Source organism: Salmo salar, chromosome 07 (genome assembly GCF_965601325.2).
Source record: "Salmo salar chromosome 07, fSalSal1, whole genome shotgun sequence".
Classification (NCBI taxonomy): domain Eukaryota; kingdom Metazoa; phylum Chordata; class Actinopteri; order Salmoniformes; family Salmonidae; genus Salmo; species Salmo salar.
The window spans coordinates 58096293-58115475 of record NC_138297.1 but is presented as its reverse complement, the minus strand read 5'-3'; the positions used below and the strand labels follow the sequence as shown (position 1 = coordinate 58115475).

At 41.4% G+C, this 19183-nt stretch overlaps 3 protein-coding genes across 4 annotated transcripts in view; 2 read left to right on the top strand and 1 right to left on the bottom strand.

Annotated features, from left to right (window-relative positions):
• The window catches only part of LOC106592063 (sodium- and chloride-dependent GABA transporter 2), a 29286-nt gene extending 27694 nt beyond the window's left edge, over positions 1-1592 (bottom strand). Inside the window, exons 1-2 of the mRNA XM_045722251.2 lie at positions 1443-1592; positions 384-600 (exon numbers count right to left, since the gene is read on the bottom strand). Coding sequence (XP_045578207.1) covers positions 384-585 — 202 coding nt within the window. The 5' untranslated portion in view covers positions 586-600; positions 1443-1592. The remainder of the gene's footprint in view (positions 1-383; positions 601-1442) is intronic.
• A 465-nt stretch (positions 1593-2057) lies between these two features.
• LOC106609661 (protein mono-ADP-ribosyltransferase PARP11) lies at positions 2058-9796 on the top strand. Of its 2 annotated transcripts, XM_014208628.3 has the most exons (9): positions 2058-3241; positions 3373-3497; positions 3646-3773; positions 3953-4073; positions 4186-4261; positions 4631-4703; positions 5807-5934; positions 6165-6316; positions 6539-9796. In XM_014208628.3, the coding sequence occupies exons 3-9, from the start codon at positions 3654-3656 to the stop codon at positions 6853-6855; spliced, it is 987 nt and encodes a 328-aa protein (XP_014064103.1). In that variant the 5' UTR covers positions 2058-3241; positions 3373-3497; positions 3646-3653; the 3' UTR covers positions 6856-9796. The 2 variants fall into 2 exon arrangements, with proteins under 2 accessions (XP_014064103.1, XP_014064104.1); XM_014208629.3 differs by lacking the exon at positions 3373-3497.
• Positions 9797-12010: 2214 nt separating this feature from the next.
• On the top strand, positions 12011-15937 carry LOC106609653 (protein mono-ADP-ribosyltransferase PARP11). The gene is made up of 8 exons (XM_014208617.3): positions 12011-12123; positions 12211-12345; positions 12582-12702; positions 12840-12924; positions 13125-13188; positions 13485-13615; positions 14804-14955; positions 15064-15937. The coding sequence occupies exons 1-8, from the start codon at positions 12013-12015 to the stop codon at positions 15360-15362; spliced, it is 1098 nt and encodes a 365-aa protein (XP_014064092.3). The 5' UTR covers positions 12011-12012; the 3' UTR covers positions 15363-15937.
• Positions 15938-19183: the final 3246 nt, after the last annotated feature.

Here is a 19183-nt window from a genome sequence, read left to right as displayed (position 1 = left end):
CATCTACTGTAATCCCTCTCTCTCTCTCACTTTCTTTCTCTCTCTCTGTCTCTCTCTCTCTCTTGCACACTCTCTCTCGTTCTCTGATGTTCAATTACTGTCTCACACCAACACACCAGCTGTCTTTCCTTCTTTCTTTCTTTCTTTCTTTCTTTCTTTCTTTCTTTCTTTCTTTCTTTCTTTCTTTCTTTCTTTCTTTCTTTCTTTCTTTCTTTCTTTCTCTCCCTGCTTTGTTCAGGCTATTCCAAAAAGGGCTGCACATGGGCCAACATCCTGTAAATATGGCCAAACTCTTCATTGGTTTCAGTGCATTCAGACCATGATAGTGTAATCCTACTGTTTATTCTGACAGTCAATAGATGGGGAGGAGATGGTTTACTTACCTCCTCCATTCTTGTAGCACAGATAAGGGAAGCGCCATACGTTGCCCAGGCCAATGATCTCACCAGCCATGGAGAGCAGAAATTCAGTCTTGTTGGCCCACTTGCCCCTCTCCTGCTGAACTGCATCCTCGGGGCTCCGTTTCTGGGCCTCTGAGTCCACTGGTCCTCCTGGAGTCGTCCCTCCAACCATCTCCTCTTCCATGTTCACTCACTTTCTCTTAAATTCAAAATGCTTTATTGGCAGGACATTTTGTAAATATTGCCAAAGCTCTCTCTTTCTCATGCTCTTTCTTACTCACTCTCACGCATGAATTAATACATATTTTCTCTTTCTTTCTCACTCACTCACTCACTCACTCACTCACTCACACACACACACACACACACACACACACACACACACACACACACACACACACACACACACACACACACACACACACACACACACACACACACACTCCTCCTGTCTCTCTTTGTTCCGCTCTCCCTCTCATTGTTAAATCTGGTGTGGACTCTGTGTTTACATCTTCCATTACTCAGAGGCTCTCTTCAACACAATATGTCCCTATCAAGACAGATTAAGTCTTTGTTCTGTAGAGAGCCTGAGGCTTGATCCTAATGCAGACATTCTACTCCTCCTAGGATACTAACATTTATGACTAGGCTATTTGTTTGCTTAGTTATGCAGTCAGTCATAGTCTATCTACACATATGTATGAAAAATAAGATCATAATTGATTGTTTTAGACATCCACAAGACATTGAAGTTAAGGTGTTATCCCATTAAGCAAATTTCCTCCATGGATTATGTGCAGTAATGTACAATGCTGAAATGCAATGCAATACAATCATGCAGATGCAGACCTATAGGCTGTTTAGCTTGAACTTTTATTTAGGCATATGCTAAAATCCAAAACGTTTGCAATTTATTTGTTTGAGAAAAAGGATTCTTGCATGCAAGAAGAAAAAGTAAGTAAGCACTATCATTTCTGTGAATCCTCCATGTATTAGGCACAATCATTCAATTATGCATGCAAAATATATCTTACAACTCACCCACTATTTTAACGCAATAGATCCTGCTTTTCCACACAGCTGGTAGGAGTCAATGAAGCAGTTCCTTTGGCTGCACAGATAGAAGGTCTTTGGAAAGAATGTTGAAGTGGGAGTAGGGGCGTGTCTACAAACTCCAAAGCCTTCACATGGTATTGAACTGAACCAGGATGATAGCCTATAACAGCTATTTACAATGATACTGTAAAACAGCCTACCATTGTGGAGGACCATTGATATGTGGAAGAGAGTTGACATGTCCACAAGTTTAACAAAAATGTATTCAACTAAATAATTTAAATGAAATTAAAGAAAATAAGAAACTTTTTTATTATTTGTTTTGCATTGGCCTATCCTATCATATTCCATAATGTGTTGAATAACAAAGAATTAGGTAGAGACAATTTATTTAAATCCCTCAGTCAGACTCACTGGAATGTCTGGAATTCATGTTATAATAAGTGCTGATGATTGTTTGTGATAGGCCTAAAGTAAATACAATTGCACCATCACAACGTAATTAATATGTAATTTTAATGTTTATTCCATACATTAATTCACCTGTTGTGCACTTACTTCATAATGTAATTTTTTATTTTTTTTTAATTGCCAGGCAGGGAGCAACTGTACATGGTGCTCTCAAAACAAATGGGAACTCAGAAAATAATAGGTCAAATCATAACGTAAGTGATCTTCGGGTCGGAAAGTGGCAGCTCTAGAACGAGGCCAGAGTTGCCGACATGGGGTGAGTTAGTAAATTCACTCTGGAGTGCCAGAGAGCGCACTCTTTTTTTCGCTCAGTCTCACTCGTTTGTAAATTCAGAGCATTGTCAGATTGTTCATTCGTAAATTCAGAGCGCTTCGCTCTCAGAGTATTCCGAGCGCACACTGGACGCTCTGGCGGAGGAGGAGGGTTGATCCGAGCGTTCTGACCTCACAACGGCAGTCAAGCACCCAAGCTAACTGGCTAAAGTTAGCTAGCATGCTAGCTACATCCAGACATAAAGGAGAGAACACCTCACTCTGACCATTTCTCTTGCTCTAGCAGAGCTGGTTAGGCTGTTTTCGTGTTATCCAGACCGTTGGTGACAGTAACTGTGCTGCTGGCAACAATTGAATTACGCTTTTTTTGCCAAGGTTTACTGACACGGCATATTCAACAGGGTGTTGAGCGTTCGTAAATTAATCGGTTATTCTGCGCTCAGGTACACAGGCGAGAGTGCTCTGAAATCGAAGTAGATAGCCAGAGTAAATTTACAAACGCACCCCATGAAATTCCGAGTTGTATGACCTTCAAAACGATTTTTTTCCACCGTTGGAGCTCGTTTTTGTTCGAGTTCCCAGTTGTCTGGAATGCACTGAAGTCGGAACTCGGGGAGATGTCATTAATTGATTCTAGGAAAATGTCATTATTTTTGTTACTAACTAAAAAGCTAAATATGGTTTAATCTTGCTGTAACAAATACATGAGATACATTTTCAATTCAAGGAACCAATTTACTCCTAGACGTAAATTGTTTTGGAACATGTTTGTTCATGACGCTGCATCATACCTCAGTGGGAGCGACTTGGAATTATGACGTGCTCTGTGACGTTTTTTGCTACCAGGAAACGAATGTAAACATAGCAATCGAAAGATTATGCATTCGCATAATTCTACAAAAGATCTCTCGATGCTGGGTGCTAAATACGATTTTGCAGCACGGGGCGAAATGTGGTTAGCTGGAATATATGATTGCCAATTCTAGGAAAGGTTAAACGCAGTAGCTAGGACTGAGGCAGGCTAATCGCTCGATAAACCGGTAAGATAGCCTGCTATATTTCATGCTAGTAGCTAGTTATATTTCCTATAGACTATATACCCGGTGTGATAAACATATTGCTGGTGTTTGATAGCAGCTTAGTGAATTTTGTTCGTCTATTTGACATGTAGACACACATCCACTTCGGGGTGCAGAGAATTTGCAACAAGCTGATGACATGTCGGCAGACAGTTCTTCTGCCAACCAGGAAGAACCTAATGCTGTTGTTGGAAACATATTGGTGCAGTTCACATAGGTATTGTTCATAGATGCAAGTAAATTACCGAGAAATATGAGAACAGATATTTAAAAATAAGATGTCATGCTGAAGATAAACCTAGCCTACTCCTCATCCACTATCCACTATAAGCCAATGCAATGACATTGTATATTGCTCTTCCCAGGTCCAGGCATGTTTGCCATAAGGGCCCCTGAGGAGGAGTCCTCAGAGATGGTGGAGGAGATGGACACGTCTGAGGCTGTCTGGTGCTGGTATTACCTAGCTGAATGTGGAGTGTGGCACATGTTTGAGGTACAGGACATATCACTCCACCTATGCATTCCTCATCCATCCTTTCACTTGATCTATCGATCCATTCCTTCATTATTCCATCCATCCATCCTCCCATTTATTGCATCCATCCATCCACCCATCCCCTCACTCACTCTACCCATCCCAGTCTCATTTGCAATTTGTTCTGGTTGTGGCAGATTGATCCAAGCGCTGCATGCTCTGTGACCAGTGAGCAGATAGAACAGAATTACAGCAGGAATCAACACGGTGTCATGGAGTTTTACACTGCCAAGTACACCTACAGACTGGACTTCTCAGGTACCAAGAACACTACACTACTGGCACACATCTATACAGTATCATTGACAATCATTGGATATGTTGGAGTCCGTCACTAATTGGCTGATCTTTGTCTTTGTTTCACAACCAGTCATGAAGCAGATCAATGTCACGACCGGGAAACAACGGCCAATCAAACGGGCGTTCCACTCTGCCACTGGCTTTAGGTGAGTCTGAGCTGTACCAATGGGGTCACCCACGGGCATGTAGCTGTATAACTCAGACATGCAGGTAGCCCAGAGGCCTGTAACTGAATAACTAAGAAATACAGAGTTCTGAGGGCTCTCTCCATTGGCTCTGTGGTCAGTTTCACTTCCTGGAGCTTACTTCCCGGAGCTTACTTTAGTCTATTGTGGGGTTAGAAGCATCACCTGTTTTATGGTTAAACCTTATGCATGTTGTGCTACATTTTGCGTGAAAATAAAAGGATGTGTAACTAAGGGCATTGACATAATAACCACCAAGAAGTTGGACCCAGGCCTGACCTGTACCGTATGTGTCTGAATTGTGTATATGCATCTGTCACCCTCGCCCAGGTTCATTTGTGATAATCTGGCACTGCCGGTGCCCTGCCACTGGGAGAGAATAAATACAGACGAGCCTTATCAGGTAAGGGAAAAAGGATGTGCGTGGACAATATGCTGTGTATCTACCTCATTCAGACAGAGAGCTTTACCCGTCTTTTGCCGGTTCAGGTTACTATCTGAATGGAGCAGGGGTAGAAATACAGGTAACTCCTGATCAGCATGTTACCTGCTCAAGACCTAGTCATGTTACCTGTAAAAGTAGAGTAATACATGCTTATGACAAGTCTTATAATGCATTATACCTGTCAGTGTTCAACTGATATTTAGAGACATGACGGTGCCACGAGTAGCACCGCAGATGTTGCAGATGAGCGCGGTGCAAGACGATGCACTGACAGAGTGCATCGCGTGCAGGGCGGCACGTGAATCTTCTACAACGTGATAGCTGCGAGACAACAGTGGAGAGGTTTCGCCTTGCACTTCAATGCTCTTAGTTGTTGTGGAAATCGGCCCGATATTGCTATTTACTTTGTGCATTGCTGACTACCTTTAAAGGCCAAGTCCAGTCGAAAACATGTTTTTCTGTATTTTATATATATTGTATATATGAGGTTCCAATAATACTGTAAAATTACGATAATGGCCTTTTAGTGTAAGAGCTGTTTGAAAAGACCGTCTGAAAATTCTGCCTGTTTTGGTGGGATGGAGTTTTGGCCTGCCTGGTGACGTCACCAGGTGAAAAATGTGTTAATAGACCAATAAGAATGAGAGTTCCAAATCTCTCTGCCAATAGCAGCTAGTTTTCAGTTTTTCCCCTATGTACTCAGACCACTTCCAGACATTCCTAGCAAAATTCTTGCTTGAGAAATTGCTCGTTGCTAAGAAGCTATTTTTGTTTATTTTTGACCATTTTAATAGAAAGACAATCCACAGTAAGGTACTTATTTGTTTCCCAGAAAATGTGATTTGATATTGAGATAAAAACAGCTTTATTGGACCTTTAAGTAAAGTGTTATCAATGCATCTACCTACTCCATGACTCTCTTTAGCCAGTAAGTTTCTTTCTAACTAAAACACAGTGTGTCATTGATTTGCAGTATACCCATGTCTGATTGACTATTCTCTTTCAGCTTGTAGAATTAGGAATTAGAATACCGGTAATTTAATAGGATCTCTATTTTTCAGCTCGTCTCATTGGCCAGAGACACTTATGAATTCAAGGAAGTGGTCAGACTCTATGAAAGGACCATGTGTCACCCTATCAAATCTATTCAGAGGATACAGAACCTGGATCTGTGGGAGTTCTTTTGCAGGTAGAGTTGTGTGTGTGGAGGTATTATAAGGTATTATAATGATGTTAGTATAGTTGAGTATCTAAATGATTTTGATGATAGCACCTAGAATGTCAGTTTGGAATGATGGTTTGAATTAGATAGGTAGAACTTTTTCAATAACTTCTTAGAGATCTTTTGGTTGGAAAACATACTAAACCTAAATGCTGAGACTGATCAATGCTTTTGTGTTTTTACTCCAATTTCTAAAGGAAAAAACAACAATTGCGCAAGATAAAGCGAGTTGTGGACATTGAGGAGAAAATGTTATTTCATGGCACAGGCCACAGCAACGTGCAGGCTATATGCACATATAACTTTGACTGGCGGCTAACTGGGAGCCACGGGGACGTCTATGGCAGAGGTAGATTCCACTTGTGTTGTGTCATGAAATTGTAACTTTCTCACAATTTCCCGGTTTTCCAGAAATCCCGGTTAGAGTATTCCTGGATTTCCTGCTTATTCCGAGAATCTTCCAACTTTCTGGAAAACGTGGGAATTTTGGGAAAGTTCCCGTAATTTTGCAACAGTAGTTTTAACTCTTCAAACATAGCATTCTAATACTGTCCTTCCCATCATTTCTCAGGGAGTTATTTCGCCCGAGACGCAAAGTATTCTAGCAAATTCTGCCTTACGACAGGGAAACATAACTTTGCCTTGCAGAAGCACGGACTAGCCCCGCCGATATTTTCAAGCGAGCCTCCATATAAGACCATGTTCCTGGCCAGAGTGCTGGTCGGCGAGGCCACGTTAGGCAATCCGCTGTTCTGCCGACCGCCATCCAAGGACATGAGCTACAGCAACTTCTTCGACAGCTGTGTGGACGACCTCGCCAACCCAAAGATCTACGTCATCTTCGACTGCAACCAGATTTACCCAGAGTATCTCATTGAGTTCTACTGACGCCTATGGGGTGAACAGGGACGTTATCACACAATGTACAGGGGGTGGATTTTTTTTTACCAGGACGGGATTGGGATTCAGAAACATCAGGGGAGAGGTCGAGAGAGGAGGGACTTAATGGACGGCTGTGATGACTTCCCGCTGTTTGATTCAAGGCCTGACTGGGACTTGGATCATAAGAAGTGCCTTAATGGATTACTATGGCAGAACAAGGAAGACCATACAAGAAGACTATGTTTCTATAAAAGCTGTAGAGTTCGTAAAGAGTGGTTTGTCTATTTACTGTGTTTAGAGACTTGTGGGTCGAACAGGGCGAGAGGTGGCGTATTTGAAAAAACAGAAAAGTAACTGCACACTGTTGGAGTGTTCCCGAAATGGATTAGCAATGTTTCAACCTGCCACAGAGGATCTTTGGCAGGATCACCCTGTGTTGTCGAAATGTTGCGAATACGTTTCGGGAGCGTTCTAACAGTGTGCAGGTATTCTTTTTTTCTTTTCCTTTGACTGTTTGGGTCCAACATGACCATAGTCAAGCAAAGCTAAAAAGTGCAACACACTTCTACTGAGGATGTAGACTGAATAACTACTTTGGTGGCCAGGATGCAATAACTCATTATTACAAGTGAAGGCGCCAACATAAAGTAAACAAATGTTTGACTTGCCCTACTCCTGTATACAAGGACCTGATTTCATAGATAGACATTGAATAAGTAGGTGTATCCAAACTTTTGACTGGTACTGTGTATAAGGGATATATTCATTGTAACTGTACAGTAATCTGCTCTTGTAATATGTTCTACATTGTAGAATAATAGTGAAGACATCAAAACTATGAAATAACACATATGGAATCATGTAGTAACCAAAAAAGTGTTAAACAAATCAAAATATATTTTAGATTCTTCTAAGTAGCCACCCTTTACCTTGATGACAGCTTTGCACACTCTTGGCATTCTCTCAACCAGCTTCATGAGGAATCCTTTTCCAACAGTCTTGAAGGAGTTCCCACATATGCTAAGCACTTGTTGGCTGATTTTCCTTTACTCTGCGGTCCAACTCATCCCAAACCATCTCAATTGGGTTGAGGTCGGGTGATTGTGGAGGCCAGGTCATCTGATGCAGCACTCCATCACTCTCCTTCTTGGTCAAATAGCCCTTATACAGTCATTGTCCTGTTAAAAAACAAATGATCGTCCCACTAAGCGCAAACCAGATGGGATGGCGTATCGCTGCAGAATGCTGTGGTAGCCATGCTGGTTAAGTGTGCCTTTAATTCTAAATAAATCACAGACAGTGTCACCAGCAATGCACCCCCACAACATCACACCACCTCCATTCTTCACGGTGGGATCCACACATGCGGAGATCATCCGTTCATCTACTCTGCGTCTCACAAAGACACAGCGTTGTAACAAAAAATCTCAAATTTGGACTCATCAGACCAAAGGACAGATTTCCACCGGTCTAATGTCCATGGCTCATGTTTCCTGGCCCAAGCAAGTCTCTTCTTATTGGTGTCCTTTAGTAGTGTTTTTTTTTTGCAGAAATTCAACCATGAAGGTCTGATTCACGCAGTCTCTGAAAAGTTGATGTTGAGATGTCTGTTACTTGAACTCTGAAGCATTTATTTGGGCTGCAATTTCTGAGGCTGGTAACTCTAATGAACTTATCCTCTGCAGCAGAGGGTCTTCCTTTCCTGTGGCGGTCCTCATGAGAGCCAGTTTCTTCATAGCGCTTGATGGTTTTTGCAACTGCACTTGAAGAAACTTTAAAAGTTCTTCATGTCTTAAAGTGATGATGGACTGTTGTTTCTCTTGCTTATTTGAGCTGTTTATGCCATAATATGGACTTGTCACAACACAACTGATTGTCTCAAATGCGTTAAGAAGGAATGAAATTCCACAAATTTACTTTTACCAAGGTACACCTGTTAATTTAAATGCATTCCAGGTGACAACCTCATGAAACTGGTTGAGATTGCCAAGAGTGTGCAAAGCTGTCATCAAGGCAAAGGGTGGCTACTTTGAAGAATCTCAAATATAAAATATATTTTGATTTGTTTAACACTTTATTGGTTACTAAATGATTCCAAATGTGTTATTTCGTAGTTTTGAGGTCTTCACTATTATTCTACAATGTAGAAAATAGTAAAAATAAAGAAAAATCCTTGAATGAGAGGTGTATCCAAACTTTTGACTGGTACTGTATATAGAACAAATATAGTTACCAAAGAAATTGGAATTCTAGGAAAACTAGATAGATTTCACATAGAGTTGCTCCAATTCTAACTAAACAGACAATGCAAACACTGCAGTTGTACTATCACATCATACCATGCATGAGGCTTATAGTCAGCTCCTCTCTGTGTACTGTACTGTAGCAGATGCATTTTCTAAATGAAAGCTAGGATATAGGCCTAGCTAGTGTTGCTAAGCTAAGAAACTGGATGAATCTCTTTGGGGACCGTTTGTGCAAGTCAAGTGATTGATTGCCTGAGTTAATTGAGGCCAAGACCTTCGGCCGAGATGGCTTTTAAAGGCCAATATGTCTTAAAATCTACTGCTTTCTCCTTCACCGCTATTGGTACCATGATCTGCCAGTGCAGTAGGCTACCTGTATATGTGTACTGTATGTAGTTGATATATGCATGATAAGCACTCTCTTACCCCTTAAACAATCTACCTCCCTCATTCTGCACATTGTACATTGTTCAAGAAGGAAATACCCCCATGAATATTTTCTTGAGCTAAATTAAAATTGTCTTTCCTCTTAATGAGAGGGTGTCAAACTATGTCATAATGACAGTATTTTCGTGTTCATTTAAAGTCATGTAATGTTGGTCAGTACTTCATGTCCTCTGCTTTGATGTATAAACTTGATATGGGCTTGATTTAGGCCTACTGTTGTAATACACTGTAAATAAACTAAAATGTTATATGTGTATGTTTACCGGCGCTAGTCATGTTGAATGCAAGGTGTGCATTATTTTATCTATCTATCTATTTCCTGCAAATACTACCAAGGATCATTGAAGGTTAAGCGATAGGGAAACAATAGAGGGAAATGAAATGCTGAGTGCATCTAATTGGCCACATGGCGGCAGTACAACACAAGATTACGCCATACATTTCTGTTCAATCATATCTGACTTTCAAATGTTAGTACATAACTTAGTACATTTCATATGAAGTCATTGTGAGTTAGTCTTTGTTCTTTTTTTTTCGGGGCGGGGGGTTGAACAATTGTCTTTTCTTAGTGAGGATTATACAGTCGTCAGGAGATTTCAAGAATACAATCCGTTAGGATAAAGAGGAAATACACACATTTATAAAAATCGTAACTAGCAGAATGAGTGAGTTCCTCCAGTCTTGACTGGAACATCATGGACCAGTGACAACAAAAGGAAGAAAGGACCTACGTTGGAGTCATTAAAACTTGTTTTTCAACCACTCCACAAATTTCTTGTTAACAAACTATAGTTTTGGCAAGTCGGTTAGGACATCTACTTTGTGCATGACACAAGTAATTTTTCCAACAATTGTTTACAGACAGATTATTTCACTTATAATTCACTGTATCACAATTCTAGTGGGTCAGAAGTTTACATACACTAAGTTGACTGTGCCTTTAAACAGCTTGGAACGTTGTAGAAAATTATGTCATGGCTTTAGAAGCTTCTGATAGGCTTATTGACATCAATTGGAGGTGTACCTGTGGATGTATTTCAAGGCCTACCTTCAAACTCACTGCCTCTTTGCTTGACATCATGGGAAAATCAAAAGAAATCAACCAAGACCTCCGGAAAAAATTTGTAGACCTCCACAAGTCTGGTTCATCCTTGGGAGTAATTTCCAAATGCCTGAAGGTACCAAGGTCATCTGTACAAACAAAAGTACGCAAGTATAAACACCATGGGACCACGTAGCCGTCATACCGCTCAGGAAGGAGACGCGTTCTTTCTCCTAGAGATGAATGTACTTTGGTGTGAAAAGTGCAAATCAATCCCAGAACAACAGCAAAGGGCCTTGTGAAGATGCTGGAGGAAACTGGTACAAAAGTATCTATATCCACAGTAAAACGAGACCTATATCGACATAGCCTGAAAGGCCGCTCATCAAGGAAGAAGTCACTGCTCCAAAACTAACATAAAAAAGCCAGACTACGGTTTGAAACTGCACATGGGGCCAAAAATTGTACTTTTTGGAGAAATGTCCTCTGGTCTGATGAAACAAAAATAGAACTGTTTGGTCATAATGACCATCGTTATGTTTGGAGGAAAAATGGGGATGCTTGCAAGCCGAAGAACACCATCCCAACCGTGATGCACGGGGGTGGCAGCATCATGTTGTGGGTGTGCTTTGCTGCAGGAGGGACTGGTGCACTTCACAAAATAGATGGCATCATGACGCAGGACCATTATGTGGATATATTGAAGCAACATCTCAAGACATCATTCAGGAAGTTAAAGCTTGGTTGCAAATGGGTCTTCCAAATGGACAATGACCCCAAGCACACTTCCAAAGTTGTGGCAAAATGGCTTAAGGACAACAAAGTCAAGGTATTGGAGTAGCCATCAAAAAGCCCTGACCTCAATCATATAGAAAATTTGTGGGCAGAACTGAAAAAGTGTGTGCGAGCAAGGAGGCCTACAAACCTGACTCCGTTACACCAGCTCTGTCAGGAGGAATGGGCCAAAATTCACCCAGCTTATTGTGGGAAGCTTGTGGAAGGCTACCCAAAACGTTTGACCCAAGTTAAACAATTTAAAGACAATGCTACCAAATACTAATTTAGTGTATGTAAACTTCTGACCCACTGGGAATGTGATGAAATAAATAAAAGCTGAAATAAATCATTCTCTCTACTATTATTCTGACATTTTGCATTCTTAAAATAATGTGTTGATCCTAACTTACCTAAAACAGGGAATTTTTCCTAGGATTAAATGTCAGGAATTGTGAAACTAAGTTTAAATGTATTTGGCTAAGGTGTATGTAAGCCTTCAACTGTATATGCAAAACAAGTCTGACGTCAACTTTATTGGTGACTCAGACGTTCCATCTAAAAAGCTGATTTATTTTAATCCACAGGTGGGCGTCATACACCAGACTTTCAGACAAGGACGTCCTCCTTTAAGAGGGTGTGGTTTGACTGGTGATGTTACTACAGCATTTTCAAGCAGTGCTGAACCAGATCAGGAGTGGCAGGCTAATCTTGGATAGCTACAGTACCATTCACCTTTACTACAAAACAAAACCTCAGGAGAAGGTAAAGTAACATTTTCCCTAGTATTTTATCAAGCCAAATTTCAGTGGTGTTTCTGTAAATATGATATGTGTGTGTGTCCTGATGTAGATGTGGATTCAATCAGAAAGGAGTTCAGAAGTTGAGGACATGGACACCTCAGACATGCCTGTTATGACAGATTACAAAACAAATCCATGGCATTGGTTCTACCTGGACGAAAGGGGAACGTGGCACATGTTTGAGGTAGGTGTCTCTTTTGTCAGTCTAGAGTTAATCTCCCACTACCCCCCCCCCCCCCCACCCATTCACCCACACCCACTGGGCATACACTGGTTGAGTCAAAATTGTTTCCACATAATTTCAATGAGATGATGTTGAGCCAACTTGGAATAGACGTTGAATTGACGTCTGTGCCCAGTGGTCCAACTCTTACATCTTTCAGACTTTGCTTTGTCTTAGAAATTGTATTTTTCTTTCAGGATGATCAAATGGAAGGAAAATCTCTGACCAGTGAGGACATTGAAAGGTATTACACAAGAAATCCAAAAGGAGTGTTACAGATATCCACATCCAGAGGCATCAACAAGCTGGATTTTGCTGGTATTTACTTGATTCCTAACTATCAACCTGTATCCACAATAATATCATACAGTATTTTTTGGGTAATTTTTTAGATGTTATTTTCACATCAAAGGTTTTATGTTGTGAACTGATAGCACTGACTATTTGATTTGCAGAGATGGTTCTGACTGACATCAAAACAAGGAAGCAGAGGCGAATCAAACGATCCAACAAGACTCACGAAACTGGGAATAATGGAAGGTGAAACTTTAGATTTGTCAATTGTGATCACTGGGGTTCAATAAGTTATGGAATGGATCCAGATCAAACATGTCTCTGAAATGTATTGCTCCACCTTTAGGCAACACATACTCTCACTTACTGAGAAATGAAAGTGAAACCAACTCACTGGTGGCTTGGTTTCTTTTAACATGAAATTGTTTATTATGTTTCTCTTTTAGATGCTCTTGTGTTAGTTCAGTGCCCACACACTGGGAAGCGGTGGACCCCAAATACCCCTATCAGGTGCAGATGAAAATAAAGTTATAAAACGAAAACAAATGTTCTACATATCAGTTTTTGTAATCTCTTTTTTATTGATTTGGGAACACAAAGCAATATATGTCCAGTGGAAAATTAGATTGTTTAAAGGGCAAGTTGTTGCTAACTCAATCACATCAGATGCTAGACGTAGTATCTAGTATATAAACAAACCTTAGAGTCGGTTATTCTTTAATAATATAACATGTTTGTTTACTTATCACTTATCCTGAGTTTGTTTGTAATCTGAGTATGATTTCATTTCCATCATTAACCCATAGGTGTTCGGTCTGAAGAGAGATACAGCTGAATATAATTATGTGGCAGGCTGCTTAAAGGATGGGGAACTAGACAGACGCATCAAATCCATCTGTAGAATACAGAACCTGGACCTTTGGGAATTTTACTGTAGGTAAGAGGAAATCGAATTTACATCATCATCATATTATTATAATTTCTCCAGAAATAGATGGATGTAGTACAGTATACATTTCCTATCTAATTTGGTGGTATTCTATCACTATTGTATTGACCATTGTAAAAACTATTGGTCGCTAAATCCGGAGAAATGACGGACCATGTAAAAAACTGTTGGTCACTAAATCCGGCTAGAAGGACCACGTGAAAACGGTTGGCTGGTATGCCCTCACCCGTCTGAGTGGTCAGCGGTGAATGCCCTCACCCACTATATACTTAACTGATTGGTTTGGTTCTGTCCTCTATAGTGCTGTCCGGTTAGAACATGATGTTGAAGCCACTATGGAAAACGCTGTGGTAGCGTGTGTATGCAAAAGTCTGTTTACCAATACAACAATTAAACCACTTCTGCAAAAGTACTTGTGCATCCAATGCCATAACACTTATGGCTGTACGGAATAATACTACATATGATAAACAATAGGCAAAGCAGTATTGGCAACTCGAACATTAAAGAATAGTAACAGCCATACAGTAGAACATATGTCTGAAAGCTATCAAAGTAACAGGAAGTAATTAGTGGTAATTAACCATTATTTTTGGGGCTCCCGAGTGGCACAGCGGTCTAAGGCACTGCATCTCAGTGCTAGAGGCGTCACTACAGACCTTGGTTCGATTCCAGGCTGTATCACAATTGGCCGTGATTGGGTGTCCCATAAGGCGGCGCACAATTGGCCCAGCGTCGTCCAGGTTAGTGTTTGGCCGGGGTAGGCCGTCAATGTAAATAAGAATTTGTTCTTAACTGACTTCTCTAGTTAAATAAAGGTTAAATAAAAACGTTTAAATTACACAGCATGTAATACCCATAATAAATGCCCTGCATTTCGATACACGTACAACATTCAGACATTCGTGTTACTGTCGACAACTAAAAGTAGTCAGAAACATGCGTCTACTCCCGTCGGACAACGATAACACTCTGACCTGAGTGGGCGGGTGCAGTGTCCAGATGCGCATTTCCAAGCGCTCATATTGGTTGCGAATGGCAGTTCTATGATGGGTGAGGAATAATTTGGGTAGGCTGAGCAGCCAAACTAACGGGACTGAAGGGACTGTGAGGGGAGTTATGTAGAGAGGAGAGGAGCAGGAAGGCCTTTTTTACATGGTGCTTCTCTTTTTAAAGGAAAAAGATTCAGTTGGGAAGGATTCAAGGTGTTACAGAGGTCAAGGAGGAGAAGCTGTTTCATGGAACAAAATTCAGCAACGTACACTCAATTTGTACATACAATTTTGACAACAGGTTAGCTGGTATCAATGGCCATGTTCTTGGAAAAGGTAAGTGATGATGAAACAGGCTATAAATGAATATAGTATGTATGACAGCAGGTATAATCTCTCTGGTACAGTAACCCCATTATTACCCCTCTTCTTCCTTTTATGTAGGAACCTACTTTGCAAGATTTGCCTCATATGCAGACAAGTACAGTCCAAGGAACACTGACCCAGTACCTCTGTTTGGTGAGGCACCACAAGGCTTCAGTAGCCAAAAGACCAAAACAATCTTTCTGTGCAAGGTGATAGTTGGGAAAACTACACTGGGAAAGACAGATTTCCTCAAGCCTGATGACAAAAGTGCTATCAACTTCCATGACAGTTGTGTGGACAATGTCATGTATCCCAGAATATTTGTCATATTTGATCCCAATCAGATATATCCAGAGTACTTAATTCAGTACTATTGAAATAAAGATGTAGACCGAGTGACCTATAATGAGTTGCCATGTGCAATATGAACTGTAAGCCTGTCATTTGAATAGGTTGAATGGACATTTTGCATTCAAATAAATGCAATTTCTATTCACTGTTGTTTTAAACAGTGGTCCATTCTCAATGGAAATAATTTCTATCACGATGGATTGTGTAATAGGCTATTGTGGTGGTGTCGGAATAGGGCAGCGCTCGGGGGCTGAGTGTGGGTGTTTGAGTGAGAAAGACAAGGAGGACCAACAAGTCAGCACAGCCCCCTTCGTTATCGACGCATTGTGCCGACAACATCGAAGAGCCATTCCAGACGCTGATGCAGGACTTTGAAAGTTAGGTGTTAGCCAGACTAGTTAGCCTACAGTAGGAAAGGTTGTGGCCGAGTAAAAAAAGATTCAGAGCACTGGCAGTAGAGGTCGCTGTTGACCTTTATGCGCACCTGTAGGCCCCTTTCCATGATTGAAGATGAGATGCTAAAGTGCTCGATTTCTGTCAACTCAGGGCAGTCACTCCGCAGTACTGGAATGGAATTAAAACTTTGAATGAATCAAATGAATTGAACATGTCCATTGAATTTTTAGTTTTTTATTTTGCATATTTCGCTCTGAATTGGTCCTTGAAATCACTTCATTGTTTTATAAATTATAATTCAAAGTTTTCACTGTGACTAAACCACAACATTTGAGTTGAAACCATTTCCTTTTCAGGCCAAATGTTCACTTAAACAGTATGCACACAGTTTAAACAAAATCAAGCCTTGCATTTCATCACAACAAGCTACATAGAAACAAATATCACACAAAAATGAATTTAGTGAATTTTAGGATAGCTCTGTTTAAACTGTTTAGGTGAGGTGATAAATTATTTCTGTTCTCATTGGAACAAGCATGGAAGTAGAGAAACATCTGAAATACAACCTCTTCTGAAAGGGTTTGAGTTTGTAGTTCCTAAAACAATCAGGGCAGGTTTCCCAGACCCAGATAAACCTTGTCCTGGACTAAAAACCTATGTAAATAGAGAATTTCCATTGAAGATGCTTTTCAGTCCAGGACTAGGTTTAATCTGTGTCCGGGAAACCGTCCCTCAATCTGTAGAGTCTTATCAGTGTCGATGCAACATGGCATTCAGCATGACATTCACCTTGAACAGGATCCTAGTTTCTACATTACCAGACAGTTTTTGCTGCTGTGTTTGAACTGCTGTTGTTGGACTAGAAATGGCTCCTCCGGTCCTCACATAGTGAGGTCAGCCACACGGACAGGAGGAAGAGAGTGCATCAAAGCACTTCCTCGTTGGCTGCTGAACTCATGTAACCTGGGAAACACAGATTCACATTGAGATGGAGCCACACTGAGAGAACTAGACCACTCTATTTCCTCTCTCTACAGGGGTCAGGAGACACTTTCATGTTACTCTGAATAGTTTATCACTTTGAAGACACTATTTTGTGTGTGTGATATATACTGCTCAAAAAAATAAAGGGAACACTTAAACAACACATCCTAGATCTGAAAGAAAGAAATAATCTTATTAAATACTTTTTTCTTTACATAGTTGAATGTGCTGACAACAAAATCACACAAAAATAATCAATGGAAATCCAATTTATCAACCCATGGAGGTCTGGAATTGGAGTCACACTCAAAATGAAAGTGGAAAACCACACTACAGGCTGATCCAACTTTGATGTAATGTCCTTAAAACAAGTCAAAATGAGGCTCAGTAGTGTGTGTGGCCTCCACGTGCCTGTATGACCTCCCTACAACGCCTGGGCATGCTCCTGATGAGGTGGCGGGTGGTCTCCTGAGGGATCTCCTCCCAGACCTGGACTAAAGCATCCGCCAACTCCTGGACAGTCTGTGGTGCAACGTGACGTTGGTGGATGGAACGAGACATGATGTCCCAGATGTGCTCAATTGGATTCAGGTCTGGGGAACGGGCGGGCCAGTCCATAGCATCAATACCTTCCTCTTGCAGGAACTGCTGACACACTCCAGCCACATGAGGTCTAGCATTGTCTTGCATTAGTAGGAACCCAGGGCCAACCGCACCAGGATATGGTCTCACAAGGGGTCTGAGGATCTCATCTCGGTACCTAATGGCAGTCAGGCTACCTCTGGCGAGCACATGGAGGGCTGTGCGGCCCCCCAAAGAAATGCCACCCCACACCATGACTGACCCACCGCCAAACCGGTCATGCTGGAGGATGTTGCAGGCAGCAGAACGTTCTCCACGGCGTCTCCAGACTCTGTCACGTCTGTCACGTGCTCAGTGTGAACCTGCTTTCATCTGTGAAGAGCACAGGGCGCCAGTGGCGAATTTGCCAATCTTGGTGTTCTCTGGCAAATGCCAAACGTCCTGCACGGTGTTGAGCTGTAAGCACAACCCCCACCTGTGGACGTCGAGCCCTCATACCACCCTCATGGAGTCTGTTTCTGACCATTTGAGCAGACACATACCACATTTGTGGCCTGCTGGAGGTCATTTTGCAGGGCTCTGGCAGTGCTCCTCCTGCTCCTCCTTGCACAAAGGCGGAGGTAGCTGTCCTGCTGCTGGGTTGTTGCCCTCCTACAGCCTCCTCCACGTCTCCTGATGTACTGGCCTGTCTCCTGGTAGCGCCTCCATGCTCTGGACACTACGCTGACAGACACAGCAAACCTTCTTGCCACAGCTCGCATTGATGTGCCATCCTGGATGAGCTGCACTACCTGAGCCACTTGTGTGGGTTGTAGACGCCGTCTCATGCTACCACTAGAGTGAAAGCACTGCCAGCATTCAAAAGTGACCAAAACATCAGCCAGGAAGCATAGGAACTGAGAAGTGGTCTTTGGTCACCACCTGCAGAACCACTCCTTTATTGGGGGTGTCTTGCTAATTGCCTATAATTTCCACCTGTTGTCTATTCCATTTGCACAACAGCATGTGAAATGTATTGTCAATCAGTGTTGCTTCCTAAGTGGACAGTTTGATTTCACAGAAGTGTGATTGACTTGGAGTTACATTGTGTTGTTTAAGTGTTCCCTTTATTTTTTTGAGCAGTGTATATATATATATATATATATATATATATATATATATATATATATATATATATATATATATTTTTTTTTTTTTTTTGGGGCTACTAGCTGTATCTCTGACATTTTGATGACTTTTTTTCAGCTCTTGTTGTTTTTTTCTTGGCCTCCACTTCCAAACCATATTGCCTTTCAGTCTGGAACTTTAGCTAAACTTTTTCCCATGGAAAAGAATGGCTATAGCTCAGTTACCTTATATTTCCCAGTCAATGTTGATGAAAAGTGTTAAAGGTGGACTAAGCCACAACGCTAACCCTCAATGGAGATCATTCACTCCTTCAAAGGTATGATGTTACACAATAGAGAATAAATATGTAATGTTACCCTATTCCTTGTACCTACCCTATCACTCCTAATGGCAGTGTCTCTCAGTCCAACTGTATCACTCCTAATGGCAGTCAGTGTCTCTCAGTCTGACTCTATCACTCCTAATGGCAGTCAGTGTCTCTCAGTCTGACTCTATCACTCCTAATGGCAGTCAGTGTCTCTCAGTCTGACTCTATCACTCCTAATGGCAGTGTCTCCTGACTCAGTCATACCCTGTTAAATATTTACACCCTGGTGTGTTCAGAGTCAGGGGCTTTATCATAATCCTCTTTTGATCTTCATCTGATTCGTCAGTAGCTCAAGTCCTGGCAGAAATTGGGATTGCCCCCAAAAAAGTAGTCCTCATCATTAGTTTGCTTTCACATGGATTTGTCTACTTTCTGTGTCCAGAGTTGCAT

What these genes read in the sequence shown, in the direction of transcription:
- LOC106609661 (XM_014208629.3), top strand. Translation starts at nt 3,654, where the DNA reads ATGTTTGCCATAAGGGCCCCTGAGGAGGAGTCCTCAGAGATGGTGGAG. An exon ending in GAGTGTGGCACATGTTTGAG is followed by an intron (nt 3,774 to 3,952) that starts GTACAGGACATA and finishes TGGTTGTGGCAG; the next exon opens with ATTGATCCAAGCGCTGCATG. An exon ending in CGGGGACGTCTATGGCAGAG is followed by an intron (nt 6,317 to 6,538) that starts GTAGATTCCACT and finishes ATCATTTCTCAG; the next exon opens with GGAGTTATTTCGCCCGAGAC.
- LOC106609653 (XM_014208617.3), top strand. Translation starts at nt 12,013, where the DNA reads ATGTTACTACAGCATTTTCAAGCAGTGCTGAACCAGATCAGGAGTGGC. An exon ending in ACCCCAAATACCCCTATCAG is followed by an intron (nt 13,189 to 13,484) that starts GTGCAGATGAAA and finishes ATTAACCCATAG; the next exon opens with GTGTTCGGTCTGAAGAGAGA. An exon ending in TGGCCATGTTCTTGGAAAAG is followed by an intron (nt 14,956 to 15,063) that starts GTAAGTGATGAT and finishes CCTTTTATGTAG; the next exon opens with GAACCTACTTTGCAAGATTT.